General features: G+C 41.3%; 1 protein-coding gene across 1 annotated transcript; it reads right to left on the reverse strand.

Moving 5' to 3' along the window:
* Positions 1-5,014: 5,014 nt before the first annotated feature.
* On the reverse strand, positions 5,015-8,950 carry LOC122785745 (protein Tob1-like). The gene is made up of 2 exons (XM_044051673.1): positions 8,662-8,950; positions 5,015-7,228 (listed from the first exon to the last, which is right to left on the reverse strand). The coding sequence occupies exon 2, from the start codon at positions 7,013-7,015 to the stop codon at positions 5,987-5,989; it is 1,029 nt and encodes a 342-aa protein (XP_043907608.1). The 5' UTR covers positions 7,016-7,228; positions 8,662-8,950; the 3' UTR covers positions 5,015-5,986.
* Positions 8,951-22,269: the final 13,319 nt, after the last annotated feature.

The raw sequence follows: 22,269 nt of genomic DNA on the forward strand, positions 1-22,269 counted from the left end.
TCTATGCACTTCCATTTTTAAAACATCAACATGGCTAATCAATCGCTAATCTCCAGTGCCTACAGTCCACGATAGAAATATAACAACAGCCAACAATACGTGATTATGGGTCATGTTCTTGTCTTTTTTGAAGTGTTGTCTCATTTTGTAGGGCTAGATTTTAACTGAAGGACTGAAGTGGTAAGGGGTAAAATGAGAAATAGCATCTGACTTTATTGTGTTTGAATTTGGGCTTGCTTATTTTCAAAGCAGTAATGACTGAGAAAGTGCAATGGGAAAAGTGTGTGTTTAGGTGAGCACGTCGCCTTATTAGTGGGATGGTTGAAATTCCAGAGTCCTTACTCAGTCATTGCTATTCCAGCTGTGGAGACGTTTCCTGGCAATGTCTGAACAGGTTCACTTAGAGAGGAGAGGCCCAGCTACCAACTGCTGTCACATGAAAACTCTTCTCAGAAAATAGTAAATTCTTGAGGTACTGTTTTACTTACAGTCACATACGTGCAATCCAATTCACCACGCTGTTAACTAACTCGTTCTTTTGACCACTCGTTCCCCCTAAGGCTGACCTCACGTTGCACTTCTTGAGGACACAGAACCAACACTGAAATACGATCACTGCCCCGCACTGCAACCAGCAAATGATACAGAGATGGCTTTATCCCTGCATGTTTTCCCTTCCTGTCCCACTGATCTATGTGTGTACGAGCTGTGTTTGCCAACAATCCTACTCTCACACATTTTAAACAGACAGGGGAAAAAAAAAGTTTCCTTTTAGAGCCTGAAAATATGCACCTGCACTGAAACTCACAGTTAAAGAAAGAAATGACTGCAAGGTACAAGTCAGAAGCTCCATGGCCATTCATCAACCAGGCTAAATGTTAATCATGAAAGTGCTATATATTTTATGTGTGTATATATATATATATATATTGGATATATATATATATATATATATCCAATCTCTTTCTTTCTCGTTCTTAAAAGAGTTAGGTTCCCTTTCAACAAACCTTTTCATCCACACGTAACCCCGACCCCGGTAAACATCTAAACGCTGTAGTACATATGCCAGGCCTGTGCATGGCGCTGTAACAATGCCACAGTATTAGTAAGTAAATATACATTACAATATATATAATCACAGAGACAGAATTAACTACGCCAGGACGACTTAGGGAAAGAAAATAAAAGATATCATTAAGCAAATAGGCCTCCAAATGCCAGAGGAAGAAGACGACAAAAGTAGCGACAGCGAATGCAGGAGCAAAAGACAGTTATTGTTATGACATCATCGTTCTCCCATAGTAGTATAATAATATTTGTGTAATAGGATTTTTGGACTCACAAAACGCCGGTTCTGTGTAGATAAAAAGCCAAAATGACACAGAACTTGCGGATTCCCTTAAACTCATTCTCATGTGTGCGGGCCCTTAGGAACATGAAAAGCTTGCTTTGTTGCTATAGTAACCCCCCCTATCTCTCTCTGTCACTTGAAAACAAACTACAAGGTGATGAATAGCAGGTGTCCAGTCCACCCTCCATACCTGCCCCTGCTTCACCATCACTTCCAATGCCACAGATCTGCAGATTGCACCACGCTGATTAATCTCCACTTGACAAGATGAGTCTGATTCATGTCGCTTGGACACTGTTGGAAGCTGCTCAATTCCTCACGACTGTGGAGAGAAAAGCTTGCGTGTTGGTTAGAATAACAAAGTCCCTCCAGAAACACAGCTACTATATCCAGGACATATTGAGATGCTGTATGTGTGTATTTTTTTTTTGTTTGTTTTTTAAGATGAAACAAAATGTGTATTTCTAAATCCAGCTCATTTAGAGATGTGGTGTGCTGTGACAGACTACGCAGCAGTGATCAGAGACGTGATCACAACTAAATCCAGCATAACAGTTGTGTGATACGATAAAACAGAAAAATCACACACCGACAAAGCAGATTTACACACTGGCAATGATCCAATTTTGCTAGTTTTTTATCCCCCACCCTTCTCCTTCCACGTATGAAAGGGGCAGGTAAGGGTGTGGTGTGACAGATGGCAATGGAAACTGAGTGGGGAGGGAGGAGGGAGGCCCCACACTGTGTTTGTGTTTGGTTTCCCTCTGCAGATAAGAGCAGCCGCAGTTTAAAGGGCTGGGTGCACGAGCGTCTGCTGAGGATATCAGTGTGAAAAGGACAACTCCCACTATCAACATTTCTGTACATTATGTGTCCACACGAGGGGGAAGTCAAATACTACGAAAAGAGATTAAGATCCATACATGCACATAACAAGCACAAGCCAGTCTGCCGCTGCACGCCGAGCACAGGAACACGTTCTAAATAATGTAAACGGAGTCTTGTCTGCCTACCAGCAACAGCTCATGTATTCCAAATGGGTGTGAGCAACTGTGTCAATACCCTTGATAGTCACTTAAGCTTCCACAGTGAGTGCAGTCAACACATGTTACCCTTCACCTTAATGTGAGCTCGAGGCGAGATTTTTAAGGAGTCTCAACTGTCACACCTTTTTGTTAAAACATTTTTCTTTTCGTATAAGTTGTCAGACTCAGTGACGGCATCCATGTTGGCTCTAAATCCCGCGCGTTCCTCCTGTGAGAAAAACGATAAAGTGTAATGAAGTAGTGCTCAGAGGAAAGCACAACTCCCCGCGGCTTATCGTTGCTCAATCAGCTCCAGCATGCTTCCAGAAATAGATGGGGTGAGGGGTTGGACTCAGGCAAGGGACTGAAAAGCCATTAACTGTTTTTTTTTTTTTTTGCTGAGGACGGTGACATTACCATACGGTCCTGTCGCCTGGCTGGTACCAGCTGAGTTGAGCACCACCTGTTTTTATGACAGGCGAGGGGGGTACTAAGGGTGGCGCTTGGCACCAGATTAGTTCCTATAATGGCAATGGCAGTGTTTCATTCTCACTCTTCCCCTCTCATTGCGCAATGCTTCTCGTATTCCCTCTGCTTTTCATCAAGCCTGCGTCGCTCGTTGGTTTTCTTTTCTTTCCCGATCGCACTCTCAGCTTCGTCTCACTGTTAAGGCATTCGTGTCCTCCACATGTCTCTCTCCTGCCGCCATCTTTCCAGCGTGGAGATGGGAAGTATGGCCAAAAACATTACATTACATGGCAAAATGTTAATTATAGACTGAGTTTTGCAGCTTTGAGAAATTTAAAGGAACCTGTTAATTGTGTTCAAAACACCTAAATCATTCAAATTCACATTATGTGTTATATATATAAGTGTTTATAAATATAATATTGCTATACTTAACCTTTCTAATATGCTATTGAAGTACAGCATCAATAGTTACTGCAAATAACTGCAAAACAAGCCCTCTGGAGAAAAATGCTGCCTACTTTTTTAACATATTATTACTTATTATAAAATAAATACCATCACTCATCATCAGCCTTCCTAGTAACAAATGCTTTGGTGGATTTGAAGAAACAAAGTTTCCTTATAATTGAAAGGTGACATAACCTTTTTAATATTCCAAGGACGATAATAATAATAGTGTGATAAGATATTGTGGAAAGCCGCAATTGCAGATGTCTCGTCGATTCAAGGGAACCTAGATAAATAGGGCGGTGGATCCATGCGTGTAAAAGGAAATGTCAATCCATCAAAGGTATCGTATATGCATTCAGGATAAACACACACACTCACTCCCATCAGACTCGGTAACACAGCCCATCAAGCCCAAAGCGTATCAGGGGACGGGCAGACAGACAAGTGATGGTGAGCCATTTCCAGAGGGAACATGAGACACCAGCAGGGTCAGTGTGATTTTAGTCAACCAGCACTGGCATGATTCAGCCCAACAGCCTCTCATGAGTAACACAGCATGGCTCTCGACTTCAGTACTCAAACCTCAGTGTTATTTCTTAAGCTACAGACCCGACAGTTACATTTGCCACCATTTACTACATTTACTACATTAATCAGCTCAATTATTGCATATTCAGAAAGTTAAGATGGTTTAACGACTTCTCCATTCTGTCAATACTCTCTGACCGTCTGCACATTTGGATCTCCTTCTCCCCTTCGTTAAAAAAACAAATAAAACACGGGCCAGTTATCCATTAACAGGCCACAACCTCGCGTACACTGGGTGAAATGTAACTGACCAGCTTGGCACTCAGTTACTCACTCATGCACATGTTCCAACACCCTGTTCAGTGCAGCATGACTTGCTTTATTATTACAGATAATGTCTCTGCCGATTGAACAGGAGGAGGGGCATTTTTATTCTGACCGCAGGTCAGAGTGCAGAAGAACAGCGACGTGGAGTATTTAGATTTCCACCTAAGAGGCTGTCAATCTGACCCATTTCTCGTCAAGTTAGATAGCCTAATTATGCAGATGATTATATTAGATTCCCTTAAACATAATGGCACTGTTTTCTTTAGACATCCGTCTTCTCCAGATGCACTACATGATTTCTGCCATGTACATTATGCCTCTGAAATTTGTTTAATAGCTTTGCTGTCGGTCGGTCATGTCGTACATATGAGGCCGGGTTCTCATTATTCGGGAGGTTATCAGATTTGACATTACAGCACTGCCAGCATCCATATGTGTAATGACACTTGGTCAAAAGCAACTGTTTAACACATGCTGAGCAGTGTGATCAAATGAAGCCGAGAGCTTGTGGCGACACTTGTGGGCTGAGATATGTGGGTTACTGACAAGGGGGAAAAAGAAATGTGTTGCAACATCACTTTTCAGTAATTTAAGAAACTGAACCTGAAACCACTCTGACACTAATCCTTATATAATTAACATTTTAACTGTTCGCTACTGATATACCAACGGCAAAGGTGAATTGAAATGCATTTGAGCATACTCCAGAAAAACCTGATTCTCCTGAATTTAGCACAGAACAATGTACTTGCCCCATCATGTTAGAAAACACTATATTACTCAGCATAAAGTTCTTTAAAATACTTTTACCAGTAAACATCAGACCAACCACGACAACCAATGACAAACAGAACAAGTGAAATCATTTTTAAGCCTTTTTAATACAAACTTAATAAACTATCAGTCCCTCTTAACATGTAAGACACTGACTCAGAATACTTTGTTATACCGTTTGTTTTATCAAGTATTGCACAATGTAGGTACAAAATTAATATACGATTACATTTTGTCCATAATATAGCAAAAATCTTTAAACTCTTAACAGAAAATACAACTCTTATGTTTTTCAAAAAAGCAAATATTCTTAAATCCCACCACTATGGAATATTCTGTACACAATCTTTAGAATAGTCAATGTTTTTTTTTTTGTTTTGTTTTTTTAAAGATGATTCATTTTATAATTTCAATAAAAAGAAAACATAAAGTTGCTGCAGCCATCACAGATCACTGGAGTAGTAAAAAGATATAAATGCAATACCATGTCGTAGAAACAATAGATACTCTGATATTTTACAAACTCTGTACTAAATTAAATTATACAATTAGAAAAAAGACCAGGAAATCCCACTTATTTTTGCCAATTTCTTGAAAACTGGCAATGTCCAGTTTTGTTTAAATACTGAAAGAGGCCATGACTTGTGGTGTTTTTGTTTGTTTGTTTTTTTTTTTTGTCTTTTTTTAAGTATCTTGAAACAGTCACATAAAAAAAATATTTTGTGCTTGGTTGGCAAAAGAAATGACAATGATGCATGTTGAGGTTTAGGTAACCAAGCTTGGACATCTTGTACTACAAGCTTCATTTTTAAGAAAAACAAAAATAAGTATAACTCAAGGGGGCAAAGTAATTCACCCTCGGGCTCATGCTTTGAGACTTGTAACATGGAGCTAACCGTTAACAAGTCACCTTTTCCTCTTATCCTTGATATTCTTTTCTTGTTAACGCTTTTTTTTTTTTTTTCATTTTCAAAATGTGTATTTGTGTTCGTTTCCACCCTCACATCATCTCTGGTCGTTTCTATGTAAAGTAGTAGCTTATGTAGTACCTTTGCATGTACTAGTTGGCCATAACTGGCTGGAATTGCTGGTTAGAATACTGCATGTTGTTCAAGCTGAAATTCAAGCCATCCATAAGGGACTTGTCGTTAAGGCCACCATAGGCCGCAAACATGTCAAAGGCATTGTTGTACTGCAGGGGGCTGAGGCTGAGTGAGCTGTCCCCGGGAAAGAGAGCACTCTGGCTGCTCTGGCCCTGCAGGCTGGGGAACACAAACTCTTTAGCATTGGGAGAAAGAGCCGAAGGCTTCTGATGAAGCTGCTGCTGTGCTCCGAGGCCCAACCCGTACAGCGAGTGCATGGAGGTGGAGATGGCTTTCTGTTTTAGGAGACTGTTCACATTCAGGCCGAGGTTGGTGGGAGAGGTGCGTGCCACCTTGTTTGCAGTAGTACTGCAGCCGTTGTTGTTGTTGTTGTTGCGTCCACTGCTCTTCATCTTAGTAGAGCCAAACTTCGTGGCAGCAAAGGTGGCTGTTGTGAAGGTTAACGGCTGTGTGGAGCGTGGCATAAAGGTGGGACTAACTGCTGCCGAGTGGCCGAAGGGAGGAGAGGGCGAGCTCGAGCCTGGAGAGGGATTCAAAGGCTCAGTGATGGGCATGAAGACCTGTGCATCAGGATTGAAGCTGTTCTTGATCTCCTTGTCAAGATCAAGCCCACCATTACTAGCTCCACCATCATTGGTGTCATCAACATATAGCACTTTCACAGGCCCTTTCTCTCCAATCTGGTAGGACACCTCAAATGGGTCAATCCACACGCTGAGGTCCTGGGGCAGGTTGTTGCGGACATCTTCAATGTCAAGCCCGCTCTCCTTAGCAGCCTTCTCCACCACAGGATCCACCTTCTCTCCTACATGAATGCATCTGAATCCTGAACCTTTATATGGCTTGTCTGGGTACCAGTGTCCCTCATACTTCTGCTTCAACTGGCGCTCTAGCTCCTCGCCAAAAATGTTGACCCGTCGCCTTGGCAGCTTGTTATACAGGTATGAGATAATGAAGTTGAGAGCTACTTGGATCTCAAGCTGCATAGCTAACTGCTGAAGAATACCAGGTGTGTGGAGAACAGGTGAGTATGACCTTGAATGTGTCCACTAGTTCTTCTTTGTTTATCCGTGGTTGGCAACACAGATGCTCTCCAGGCAGATGGCAGAAGCAAATAGAACGCAGATGAAACAGGCTCAAAATCAAAAGTGCTGGTTGCGTAGAAATGGTGTCCTTCCAAAGGGTGTGATAATTGTTTCCTGCAACAGTTGGAAGAGAAAAGCAAATTGTAAGAATTCTTCTCAAAACAGCATAAATAAATTTAATTATTCTTTAAGAGCATCATAATCAAAACCGATTTATCTAATCTCTTTCGACAAAAAAAAAGAGGTACACAGACATGTTATTATGTCCCCTTTGCTGTGATCTCATATTTCATGAGCAGGGATTCATATGGCAGATGATGTTTTACAGTAACACCGTGTATGTATGTATGTATATATATATATATACACACACACACATATATATATATATATATATATATATATATATATATATATATATATATATATATATATATATATATATGTAAGATTACATAGAGCCAGCTGATCTGGGATCAGACCTCCGACTTTGACCAGTGCATATAAATCGCTTGTCTGTGATAAAGAAAACACTGTAAAAGCATAAACCCCTAACAAGGACTCGGTAATCCGGTTACATAATACTTCATACAGCAAAAGACAGGAGCACCACTGCGAGATTGTTGTTTTAAATTAACAGAAACGGCAAGAAAAGAATAGGAAAAACAGAGGGAGTGTCTCCTCAATAGTGAATGACAATAAGTTGGTGACGTTTTTTCTTCCTTTAAAGCGGATAATCGTGTTACTGGGGCTGGATATGTCTAGATCGCTTCCTACTTTATAAGCAACACAAAAATAGGACGTAAATCCCCATGTTTGGTCCATAAATACTGGACCAAGTGTTGGATGATAGGGCATTTCACAAATTCAAGATAGGCTGTGCTGTGTTAACCAGTTAACCGTTGAAATCTTAAAAAAATATTATAAATCGACGCCTTAATTAAACTGGGTTTGTTCTATCCCTATTGAAAATAGTGAGGCTTTTCGGCCACGTCTCCCTCGTTGAAATGAGACAGCTACGTTAACAAATATAAATAAAAACGTCATCATTATTAGAAAAAAAGGCTGCAATATGCACAGTCTCCTCCTCGAACACAGCAACGTGTAGAAGATTCATGACAGTTACGACATGGCTACAAGTCCCAGTTCATCGCTTAGAAAAGCTTCGACGACATGTTGTGACACAATTCACTCTAGGACTGCGAACAACAGAAATGTACACACAGAGACACGAGAAAATAACATTTATCAACTAAAAGGGGCTCAAGAGAGTGCATGACCGAAGCATATGGACTTCCGGGTCTCGGTGGGACTACTTTTTTCAGTTAAAGTAAGAAGAAGAAAAAATAGCACATAGCAAACATTTTTCGTCACGTACGTGCCTCAGCCTTTACAAACACATACAGTACACACAGACATACACACCCCTCCCTAACTTAACGGGGCTGACGCAGCAAATCAGCTTAGTAAATATGAACAGAGCTCCACAGCAAACACATTTTAGACTATAATGTTACAACAGAAACGAGACGGCGGTCAGTACTTACTTTTTTGTAAAAAATAAAGGTTTCTCAGTAGTTCTGAAGTACTGTTAGTCAGTGCAAATAGAAAAAAAAGTATAAATACTTTCTTCACAGACAATATAATATCAACATTACAAAAAAGTATTCCAGTACGTGTAATTTTCGGAGGATTGGCGTTCACGGTTTACTTCGGTTTCTATTTTTAAGGTTATTTGGCGTTTTATTTTCTTATTCTTCTTTTCTCTTTCTGTCAGCAGGCTTGCAGAGCAGCTCCCTCCACCTCGGGAGTTTTGCAACTTCGTCTCGGTTCGCACTCTGCGGCGCCTCTATTTATAGTTTTCCTCCGCCATTGGCACGAGGTAGGCGGTGATGCGGTTACAGAGGTCAAAACAATATGAGCGCCTGCGATTGGTCCAGCGGCAGTGTCCCGCCCTCAAAGTGAGGCCGAACTCGCTCGCCCATTGGCCGAGCTCAGGTGTCAATCAAAGATGTGCAATTCTGAGAAACGGGAGAGACGCCTGCGACGAGCGCTTACGTCACAGATAACATATAGATCTGTGCTGACAGCGTGCTGCAAGAACGACTAATGCCGAATACAGAGACTGGGGTGTTTACTAAGACACCCTGTTTCGACTTAAAATGTCATGAAACCAACATTTATAAATATTTAAGAACATTTACTCATATATAAACCTCACTTTCACGTCACAAACAGTAAGTGGCAGTCACAGTCTCTTAAATTATACCCTTAAACACGAGTGTTTAATTTTCATTTTGTAGAGCACGTAAATAATACCAAAATGACTCAGTTACACAGTTACAACCACGTTTATACATATTTCGATGATCATTATTATTCGTATAGGCTGCGCTGGGTTTAGGCGTGACATGCCAACTAAAAAAGGTGAATGTAATCTATGTTGCCTGAGAGATTCCCTACAGCGGAACAATACAGCTGGCAGCAGTGTGGGTGGTGCGGAATGCTGTCCAAAACGTGCGCTGATTGGTCCAATACGGGGCAGGAGCCCCACGGTGAATGGTGTGTCCGTATCCAAGGTGCTGATGCAGGCTGCGCACGTCATTGCTCGGCTGAACGCACGCTGTTGCCAGATTTAAAGAGCACTAACACACTAAAGTATATGTTCATGGTATGAAGTCACCGCTGCACTATGGTAGTGCGACTTTACAATCGGAGGAGAGATGAGTTTCTCCTTCTTTCTGTTTTTGGACCACAACAAACAAACAGTGCCATGTTGTTTGTGTCATCGTGATAAAAGTGTCAGTAGTGGCACATGCTGTAGCCTCCTGCTGCAGCTTTAGTCCTTCAGCTCCAAGGTTCACTCCTTAGACTGTAGGGACGTTATTGTGAGTCATGTAGTTCAACTTGTAGTTCTTATGTATATGCATTCACATTTTAATGCTGTGCCATTTTAGCACATAGTTCTGTATTTGAGTGTAGTTTTAATGTGTTTGATAATGTATGTTATATACTGTTCATGTAATAGCCCAACAGGGACAAGAGTTGCAAACTAGCAATAGCTATAAACTCTGCATACAGCAGTTGCATTATTTGTATTGTAACTATGTTAACTGTATTGTCCCTATATATGTTCTATTCTATTCTATTCTATTCTATTCTATTTGAAGCCATGGAAGTGTTTGTAAACAGAAACTCATTAACAGCACTCTTAGCTGTCAATCACACAGTTTTCATTTAAATGGGAATATCATTTACAAAAGCGACATCATGTACTGTTGAAGATGACCTTAAACTGGTGTTGAAATTGGGAGGAAAATGTTTCAGGATTAGGATTATTTCCTATTCCCTTACTTTCATTCAAATTGAGTCTCCCCCTGGTGGCAAACTACTTCCCGGGCTTTCATTTTTGAAACTGGAAGAATCTGACATATATTCAGACATGGTTTTCCACATACCATTGTTATTGAGTTACTTTTACCTTTCTATCGTTTTGAACCAGTCTAGCCATTGTCCTCAATCTCTGGCATCAACAAGACTTTTTCACCCAGAATGCTGCTGTTCACTGCATATTTCCTCTTTTTTTTTTTTTAGACCATTCTCTATAAACCCTAGAGATGGTTATGTGTGAACAAAAAATCCCAGCAGCTCATCTCTCACCAACAACCACAGTGAGTGGGTCGTCTTGACATGTCCATTTCCTCATCAGTGTACATACTGTACTTCTCTCATCCAACATATATGCCAATTTTTCAATGCAGTGTAATGTGGAAGCAGGGGCGAGTGCTTTACTGTCATGTGGGTTCTTAACACCATTTGCTAAAAAAAAAACATTTACAGGATATTTCAAGATTTAAAATTTCCTATTGAAAATGTGCAATGAACACACGCTGATGGGAATCCATCTACTGTAAGAGCCTTATTTTTGTCACCACAGCAGCTGGTCTTGTAACAGGGAAGGAGAGGGCTGCTGGTCTGTGTAGGCCCACGGACTGTTAGGACTTTCAGACATTCTTCATGCACTTAGGCCTGCCAAGCAGAGTCATGTGCTCAGCGTGAGCTGTAAAATGTGTGCCAAAGGGCTTGCATGGAAAGTGCTGTGAGGATCACTCTACATGAGTGAGGAAGAATAGAGGAGAGGTTATATGTTTTGACATTGCCCCATGGATTCAGATTCACAGCGAGTGGAAGTGGGTGGGAGAGTGATTCAAGTGTCAACAACACTGTGACTACCACAGTCCTGGCAAGGCCTTGTGGGTTGTTTTCACTGTAAACAGCTCAGCACAATTGCACATCACATGACCTCCAAGATCACAGCTATGTCTTATAGACTTTCTCTGGTGGCTGCATTTTATGCTGGTTAACATACAGTTTGTGCTTTGGCAGTAGTGTGTGTACATTGTGTGCTTCCATTTGCTTATTTTCAGTAGATAGACATCACCCGACAGAGCAAGGTCAGCAGCCATAATGAGCCATATTAAGACTGCTATGTTGTCTTAGGGTGTAATCCTCTAATTCATCCTCCTCTCCCTGCCACTTCTGTCACCGAGGCTAATCCCCCATCAGCCTTCAGTCTCAGTTTATGCTTTTAATGTGAGCAGAGGGAGAAATGACGTTAAATGAGTAATTTACCAAATGTTGCTGCTCACTTTCAGGTTTAATGAAAATCCCACTCTTGAGGGCTTGAACGGCTTGTTTGCACTAAGGAAATACATCATAGACCTTCTTACAGACCTTCACTGAGAAGGTACAAGAAAACCGTGCCCAAATTTGCCAACCAACACATTTAGAACATTCAAACGGTGTTCGAAAAAACAAATTATCACGTTAGTCCGACTAAAGCTAGTCCGACTAGACATGGTAGTCTGATTACAATTGTACTAAATCACATTTCTTAAAGTCGGAGTATACATCCAGATAATGTGATTGGGAGCTGAATTACTACCCCATGTATACAGTATGTTCAGTTCAGACTCAAAATAGCCTGCTTGACACTCTGTGTATGCTCAACACTTCCCCACCTCAGCCTTTGACCCCGACTAGAAGAAGCTGGTGCATAGAAAAAGAAATCACCAGTGAAACATGGACAGACAGCGTCCTCCTCTGCCGTTGCCCTTTGACACAGGATTAAATGCAAAATAATACTCGGCAACAGATGTGTGACAGAGCATAACAGACCACTTCCGCTTGAACCAGCGAGGGAGGGGTTGATATCACATGATTTCCAAGAGAGAATTCATTGCAATAATGTTTTGAAAGAGGAACACCAGAGATCAAATCAGCATTTAATGCTCACACACATGTCTGCCTCCCTCCTCTCTGTCTTTTATCCCTCCCCCCCCCACCCCCTCCCTCCTTCCTGCTCAGCCGGAGAGCCATTGACGTCACTGGTTGTTATTACTTAACACAAGTCAGAGCGCCCTGGGCACCTCGTAATAGGCAGATGTGTTGCTATCCCTTTGAAGAGTAAATGAGGTGCTGGATGAGAACAAAGGAGATGGATACTGTGGGTGCAACACAAGCACCGAGCTCAGAATGCATTTTATTTTTGTTCTTTTGAACAATTTGATAACCGAAATGGTTTGTTCCAATGTACGACATTGCGATAATCTATATGTAGTAAGCGAGTAAAAGCACTTTGTTTTTCTTCTTGTGCTGTCATTTGTGTAATTATGAAGAAAGAATGGAAGAAAATGAAAAAGAATAAATTGTCCTAGTATGTCCTGTGGACCGAGAGACTGTGGAATGACAAAAGCTAATTATCTTAGTATGGGCATAGATATTGATTTAGTGACTGCAGTTAGGTATAGCAGCATGATAACACGACACACAAAGCCATAGCATTAGCATTTGCAGCTCCAGCGTCACTGAAGCATTAAGATTAGAAGACGGTCAGGGTGCTTCAGTGTCCTATAGCTTTCATTCATTATGCATGGCGAACATTGAATCTGAAGAAATAAAAGATCTTGTCTCTCACCTTCACACAAGTCAATGCCTCATTATTCTGTCACCGAATACATGAAATGGCCAAATCCCGTCGTGAGTGACTGAGCTTTTGTACTAACATTTGTGGCGTTATTATGGCAATATATGTCCTTTTCTCTGGGATGCTCTGTCAGCTTTTGCTTCACGCACTCCGTGACTCACACAGCCTGCTAGACTGGGAGGATTTGCATGGCAAAGTGCTGTATATAGCATATGTAAATGTATATTACTCGTTGGCACGACAGCTGAGAGGCACTGAGTCTCTTGCATAGTTACCGTCATAGGGCTGTTACATAATTCATTTAATGGTTACCTACTGGAACAGTAGGTACAGATTCATGCATTGTGCTAAAGTATACCAATATAACCAAGATTATTATAGATTGTATTGTACTTGTTATGGTTATTGTTAAGTGTTGATTTCAGCTGCTTCTGTTCACATCATTCTATACCATTCTGACCCTAGAAAAACAAACGTCAGAAAGCTTCAGAGAGAAAACTAACATATCAGACACACCCACAGTGAGCAAGTCGGTACATGTCAGCCGCATTATTCCAGTGACCCTCAGTATTTCCCGTGCATGTGTGTGGTCACATTCTTTTTGAAGCGAATTCCAGTCATGTCACATTTCTCCTGTCACTCCACCGTTCACCATGGTGAGACTTTATGAATTTAATGGGACGCACGAGAAGAAAGGGACAATAACAGGTCTGAATATGTGCTCAGTTATATGAATATATGCGCACGCCGTCCTTTAGTGGCTTTAGAAAACCCCCAGGTATACCATATACAGGTGTGGAAGAGGCTAAAGGGAGACGGTAGACCTTTCACACCATATTTGATTGCACAATGCGTGATTAATTATTGACAGCAGCAACCTACCACAGCTTCAATACAAGCAACTAAATATGAAAAATACTTTTCTGTATCTGTACTTAGGCCTTAAATTCTAAAAACTGAAATGTGGATGACAGAAACTCAGTTTTTGTCAGGGTCATTTACACATTTTTAGAATGAAGTGTAATTTTATTTGAACGTTTTTTTTTCTCTCTCCCTGTGTTTTCTGCCTTCATTTCATGAAAACAATCCAACTGCAACTGCACAGGAAATGACTGCATTTATTCCCAGCCCACTGGCAGGGTTTTATTATGTGGCACAGTCTTCCTTGCCATCTATGTGGTCAGCCTTATGTATAATTCATATAAAATAGACTGATTGTGTTACTCCTGTAGTAATTCCGTTAGTGGTGGCCGCTTCTTCCTTATTTAAAATACAGCTTTTATCTTAACCACTTTATTCCGACCTCAGCTGCATTTTTCGGAGAGGTCTTGGCAGAATCTTCCCTTCAGCTGCCGCTACTTTGCCGAGCTGCGAATGAAATATATCCATATTGTTTTTACATTCAGTCTGTCACACCTAAAATCAGAGGGGCTCAGATAAAGCCTCTTTCACACTCAGTTAAGTTGAGGTTGGACTGCTATGTTTGTTCCAGTAGCCTATATACTGTAAGCACATGTGGAGAATCACTTTAATGAATGAAGGTGTCTCTGCCTCTGCTCCCTTTTGGCTTCACAGTTTCTGGTTTAGTATCTAGTTACCATATTTTAAAAGTCCAGTTTTAGTCAGACTAACACAGTAATTCAGTTCTTTCTAATGCCATATTGACTGAAATTAGCGAGTATACCTGTGAAGCCGCTAAAACAAAGACAATTCCTGTGGTCAGTGGTTGTTCTGCCCTGTGATTTTATTTTATTTTTTTTTATGGAAGCATGGACAGATTGATTCATGAAATAAATGATATTGAGCCCTTTCCCAGGTTTTAAAAAGTGCTGATTGCTCACAACATGAATGAAATTAGCTGATGAAAACGTTGCCAATGGTAAAAAAAAGTCAATGTTTGCTAGTTGTGTTGTGTGCCAATAAGCACATTCATCACATTTCCAGCACCTGAGTTCAAATATTCTCTGTGCTTCTGTTCTGTGTGTCATTTATCTGTGGGCGGGGCACTTTTGCATTGCAAAATGTGGCCAAATGAAGCCTTGACCTCTTCACGCCTGCAGCTGTTTACTTGTGATTGGATCAATCGAGGGCTTTTGTAGGGCTTGGTGGGAGTATATGAGGTGTGTGGAAAGCAATAGTCTCCTAGTTGAAAGAGTGTAAAGGTGCAAAAATAGGAAGAGAATAAAAAGAAGGAGGGGAAATGCAGAGGACAGCTGGGATGATATGAAAAAGGAAGGAGAGAGAAGTGCCCCGAGGCAACAAGGGCGACCTCAGAGGTCTTACGCTGAGAGAGATGAAAGGGAAAATAAATGAAGAAAGAGCTGCTTTTGTTGCAGTGTGGTGTAATGGCACGGTAAAGTCAGTAGATGTATGAAAAACCACCAGTGACGGTGTGACAAGATATATTTACATCAGCAGCTTTCTGAAAGCAAAGTCAGCAAAAGCAAAGAACAAAAAACAAACGCACATCTAAATTTGAGACTTTTTTCTTTTCGAGGCAGCGGCTGCAGGTCCTCATGCACATGTCACTATTTGGATCAGAAGTGACCCTGCATTTAAAAACACAGCATGCAATTAGGACTCACAGGGAGAAATTAAAAGTAAACAACAGGGGATCTCTGCCTAGAAGTGTGCCTGAGAGATGAGAGGAGAGACAACAGAGCAGAGCGACGAGGGACGAAAGAGTAACAGATGAGCAATAACAATCCCACTGATGTGTTGAACAGACGGATGGTGAGACGGATTGAGAGAGACGGGTATTTTGTATCCATCCAGGTGTGGAGAAATGTGTTGAATTTATGTATTCAAACAGATACACACACACACACATATTCATACATCTCTTAGCAGGCCAGGTCTCGCATTCACTGAATATGTAACCGCATCCATCTGTGCACCATATGGACTGTATGTGTGTATGTCTATTTCATGCATGTGCAATCAACACAGATGAAGTGGTCATGCAACAGAAGAAATCGGCTTTTCACCACCTACTATATTATCATGTTGAAATGTTGTTGTGATTGTGTGTTTCCCATAACATCACTCATCTACTCTTTTACTTTCATGAGCAATAATTTAAATAAGAAAAGATGTGTAAGGCTAAATTGAATTTCCTTTTCGTCCATGAGGTCACACGCTTTGTTTGCATGACTCTAGTTCCCCGTTGCATGCCACAGTTGAATACACTAATGTTTCCTTCAGAGGCTCACACGTGTTAACAAGTGCCTTTACTGTTTATGCACGTGAAGAACGGATGACTTTATCTTTCTCTATGTTGTTATATGAGGCACCACAGTGAATTCTTTGAGTGGTGCACGTTAAAATGGCCGCTTATTGTAGCATGTGTGGTCTGGTGTGAAAATGCCTTTTCTGTGCAGATGACAAATATGAGGCATTTTAACCAAAGCACACGTATGAACACTATTTAATTACAAGCTTTTAAGTTCTTCTCGATTTTAAGTATGTAATGTCTGCATACGGTGTTGTTCTACATAATACACATTTACAACCACACCAGCATCACTAATAAATGGTCAGCTGTTTTTTTTACCATTGGCCAGGACCAGACTTATGTGTTTACATGTAATTCAGTATTAACCTAATCAAGACCATAGGCTGCCATGTAAACAACATTTTCCCAAAGAGGAACTCAGTTATATCATGTCGACATATACAGTATGTATACATATACAGTATGTATACATATACAGTACAGTCGTTATCAGATTACAACATCTTATTGGAGTTGTCACAGTAGTGGATGTAATGTTGAAGTGAGTCATAGTCAGTAACATGTCGTGTTGATGTTTTATCCAGAATAAGGTCAATAGTCAGACTGTTGGTGTCCACATAAACGTTGCCATGGAGATCAGAGCGAGAGCTTGATTTAATGCCATCTGAAACAGTTGCATTGCGCACTTGAAACGTATGATGACAGTACAACCTGATGCAATTCAAACCCTTATTTTACAGAAGTGTTGTATAAAAGTATCCTTACAATAATGCACATATAGATCTGTCCATAGTTCAGATGTTTATTCAGCCCGCTGCTCTAAGAACAGAAGCTTATGCCTGTATTTTTCCCCCCCATAATCAGTGTTTAAATCCTATTTATGTGTGCACTGCATTATATATAATTTACGTTTATATACATTCCGGTAAATGCTAAAGACGATACATTATTTATGTCTGTCTTCCATTAATGGTTTTACAGGGAAGGAGATTCTCTGTAGTTGATTAACTCTAAATATCATGACTCTTGACACGAGTCTTTATCTCTCGACTGGAGACTTCAAAAATACTTTGCCCTGTGGTGCAGGTGGTTGGAGAAGACAAAACGTACCACGTTTGTATACCATGAACTCTGATGGAAATGTTTCCAAACAACACCGCGCCTTGGCTCAGGGCAACAGGTGTGTACTGTATGTGACACTGCTGATAAATGTCAGTGTGAAGGAACAGCCTGTGAATTGAGTCAGTGTTATCTGTTAAAACTGAGTCAGCTGAGAAAGCAAGGCTTATCAGTGACCAGTAAGGTGTGGATGATGTCATTCTTATATTGCAATACGCTGTGCAATCAATTTTAATGTCATAGTAACAGGTTTATGCCTTAAAGTTACCTATATCAGCTTTGTAGAGTTTAATGGTTTATGTATATCCTCCAGTTATGATTTGATCTGATGCCTTTTGATTTCAAAGTGAAGCACTTCATGATACATTTCCGACAACCTATATGTTCTTTCAACCTAGCTTAGCCATGCTAATAACTAGCTACATGCTAAACCAGAAACCGCTTAATGCCAACAAGATAAAACAGGGCGTTTGACACCTAGTGAAGCGGAGGTGGACACAAGGTGAATTAATTCCCCTTAGTGCTGTATACTGGGACAAGGACAGAAGTCCAACGCATAGAAACGTACTGAGAGACAAGTCCACACAAACACACACACACACACTTGTTTTATGACTCCTAGCTAATGGGCGAGCCTGTTTTGGAAACAGATATGGTATCATGGAGTAAATGATGCATACCTAAAATGACTACAGCACATTAACCTTTTCTTTATTTAGCCTCTGTCCTGTGGCGTCAGTGTTGTGCATTTGTTGACTGAAGTGAACCGGGATCAGACTACAGACTCAGTGTTCATGAATGAGAACCAGTGCGTAGGCAAAAAAAGAGAAGTTTACTGAATGTATGACGATTTAAAATTCAAGTTAAAACAGTAGTCTATTAGTTTACCACTGTCAACTGAACGTAATTATACAGGAGACTCCCAAACGCTTTATCTGGGGGTGTTAGTCACTTTTACAGATTAAATTCAGTTCACTTTCAGTCGTACTAACATGTTTACATGTATTTTAATTGTTCAATTTCAGCCTTACTAACACAAAAGTATCTATTTTTCACGCTCGTCAACTTCCACTTACTTACAGTACACCCTCTTACTTCTCTAAGTCTTAAATTGTGGGTGCAAATAAACTATGACTGTGTGGCTTGGCGAGGTTTGGAGTGGCATATAGTTAAACACCTCCATCCTTGATCCTCTGTGTTTACTTCCCTGTCGAGTATCAAAGTTGCCCCAGAAGTTACCAACACTCAGCTCCCCTGAAACCTTCTCACCTGCTACTGAAAGGAAGTGCCCATATGCTGCGCTTCACACTCACTTGTCTGAAACCCACTTCAGAGACAAGAGGTGGTGCTTGAGCCACTGACTCAAATGCCCTTTGATCCTGAGTGAAATGCATATGGTGTCAACCATGCCAGTGGGACAGGGACAGCTGAGACTCGTCTCTTTCCCAGACCTTTTCGCTATGGTGCACACCCCCGCCCCGTTGACGTGGTGCTGGAGAGGTTGGACAACAACTGGTGGCAGCTGTATGTGTCCATTCGACATGATTATGTTTATATGAAGCTAAAGCTGCAATTTGTCACTTTTGATTGTTTTTTACAAGCAGCATGATGTGAACTCATATGACAATGATTTGAATCGAACAGACATGTGTTTATGTTCAAAACTATGCTTTTAAAACGGCTTGTCTTCACATTAGTGTGTTGCTGCAGTACAAAAAAACCTCCTCAAAACTAAACGCATCAGAAAGTTGTTTAACTTCATGGGCATGTAGGCCTGTGTCGTGTGTGGTGTTACACTGAGAGATGAATTCCTTCCATTGTTTCTGTCCAATTTCAAGGCCTCGGTAACGTGATACAGTAATGTCAGCGCAGCGTCCCACACATCTCTGTCTGTGTCCCTCAAAGTGATTACTCGATTAAAATTGACTGAGCTGACTGGAACATGCAATTCACCTCCACACAGCCACACGAGCGTGTTGACGTAACTGATCCGCTGCAGCAGCCGCCCACAACAGAGAGATGTGGAGGGGAGGGGAGGGGACGCAGGGACAGGAGCAGAGGAAAAAGGCCCATTATCCTGATTGTCCTCAGTCTCCAGGAACTTGGAGAGCCATGTTTCTCTCAGTTAAATTTCACAAAGTGCCTCCCTCTGTTGTCTGGAGCACATTGTTTACCTTCACCTCCACACAAACAAAACTCCCATTTAGGCAGCGCGCAAGAGCCTCTGGTGATGTCACGGTTGCCATAGTAACTATTCTCACGATGCCCCCTCCCCTTTCCTTTCAGCCTCTTTGGTCCTTTAAATCTCTGAATGAGAGTGCCATTCCATTTGCCTGTCGCGCTAATGCGCTCCACTGCAAACGTGCAGGCTGCTTTGTGTGACTCTAATGTTGCCAATACATCTATAGCCTGCGTGACAATATTTGCTACACACAAAATGTCTGAGTCATTGTTATACGTTTGCAATGTTTGAAATGACGTTTCCTCTCTCACACCCTCCACGGCTCTACATATGGATTACACGCTGCGTTAGCTTGAGCTGCATTAGATGAGGGAAAAAGTAGCGAATATCTGCACATTCTACATGAACACTAAGAAAATGTGTCAAGCTAAATTAAAATTGTGTATGTGTGTGTGTGTGTGTGTGTGTGTGTGCGTGCGCGGGTTATGTTGCTTTAATCAAAGCCTGGGTTGTGGTGACAGTAACGTGGTCATTTAGAGGCCAAATCTCTGTAGTTATATGGTCAACCCCACTTGCGAGTTACATAACGTTGACATATACAATGACCTGGTAAATACTATTGTGCTACAACTAACAATCATCCTACTGTATGAAGCATGTTCATTAAAATGAGAGGAAGGGCATAGAAAATTAAGACTTCTAAAGAGACAAATGGGTAGATGGTGAAACGCCGGGTATGAAGACAAAGCACACAGGAGAAGTAAAGCGTGATGTAAACAGAGCGAGAGGGACGGAATCTGAACACACACACAGAGGCAGAACATTAAAATGGTGGTTTATTTTTTCACTAATGGCCGTTAACCCCTCAAAACAATATGCCATGAAGGAACTTTTTTTGTATAATAATAATAATGTCTTAATTATGACATAACCTAAATGCAAATGGTCATGTGTCGCATCCAAATCAACTTTTCATTATTAACACGGTCGATCAACATTAATTAAACATAAAGTTTGTCCAGCCAGTTCACACTGTAGCATTACATTTTTCTAGTTAGTAATTGTAGAGCAATACTTTACCAATTGTTGTCAATAGAATTCCACAGTTTCAGCCCATACAGTGAAACACACTTTTGCTTCAAAGTGACGCGTGCAATGGGACATGTAAAAAGGACATTCTCTATGAGCATCTTCCTCAATAGACCTCGACATAAACACTGTCTGCAAACATCCAGATAATTGCTGATTTCTGGCTTTAAACAGAATCAATAATAGTTCTAAATGTGTTACATCTGTGAACTTCAGCACATGAGATTTGAGCTAAACCACGTCAACAAAACTGCATTCGTAAGTTTTTCCGCTTGCAAAAATCAAAGAAGAGTCCATACAGCAGTGCAACTTCACTGTTGTGGATATGGGGGCACACAGGATGTGACGCCGTAGTCTGCTCATCATATATGATTTAAATCTGATGCCTTTGGATTAAAGAACAAACCTGAAAGCAATTAAGGGTTATGTTGCAGGAACCGCTGCACTGCACCCATTCCTTACAGTTAAAAAAACCCAGAACAGAATCCTGGTACATGGTTGTGTTTGGAAAGCATAGACTCTCTCCCATTAGTCTCTATTTTGCAGCCAGTGTTTCAGGCTCACAGCCTTTGATCAGCCTATGTCAAATAAGAGTCCAAATGCCAGGAGTGCCCAGTTGCCCCTCCTCTTACCACACTGCTCAATGGTCTCCTTGTTCAGAGCCAGTGTCGTAGTAGTTAGGCCTCATGGAGGCAGCAGTTAAATTTGCTCCTTTGTGCATACAAAAACATGGATGGTTGGATGGATGTGGGTGAGGGAGTGATGAGAGGTAACAGGAACACAGAAGAAGAGGCCACTGCTGGTGGTCCTTATGAATAATCAGTGTGCATGCAAACACCACAGAGCACAAGCAACAGCTACCAGAGATGGGGCGGGGAGCAGGGTAGCAGGGGAGGTGTGGAGGGGGGGGAGTGGAAAAATCATTATCTGAGCACTGAGGGCTGTTTCAGGTCAGATTATAACCGGCAAGGACAACCGAAAAGACAGCATGGTTCTCCACAAGGAAAATGGGAGTACATATACACATTGATCTTTTTGTTGTCGTTTGTTTGCCTAGAAAGATTTGTTGTCAGGTTAGCTGGACTAGTACCATTTTCATGAGCCCAGTGCTACCTCTGCTACAACTAGGACAAGGGAAAGGGTAAAAAAGGAGTATGGTGCACATTAGTGAGTATGAGGCCTCAGTTGCCTCTCAAACTGTGGAACAGCATGCAATGAGAATGGGATAATGATTGGAGGCGGAGAGGACGAAGCAAACATGGAGGAGGGAAATTGTCTTATGTGATGCTGATGATGCCAGATATCGCCGTGCCTTTGGGAATCGGTGGGGAACATTATGCTGTTTCTATTCTTGCATATCTGCATCCTGTGTACAAGCTGCAGGATCCTATTATTCCCCTCGTGCACGTGTGTGGTCATGAGTTTGTTCAACAGGCGTACCTTGCAACCACAAAACGACGAGTCTGTTTAATGAGGCTTCATGACAGAAATGCTCGAGAGGATTTTGCACCAATGGCCAAACACGGTGAGTCTTAATGTCATCA

The sequence above is a fragment of the Solea senegalensis genome, linkage group LG19, assembly GCF_019176455.1.
Source record: "Solea senegalensis isolate Sse05_10M linkage group LG19, IFAPA_SoseM_1, whole genome shotgun sequence".
NCBI classification, from domain to species: Eukaryota; Metazoa; Chordata; class Actinopteri; order Pleuronectiformes; family Soleidae; genus Solea; species Solea senegalensis.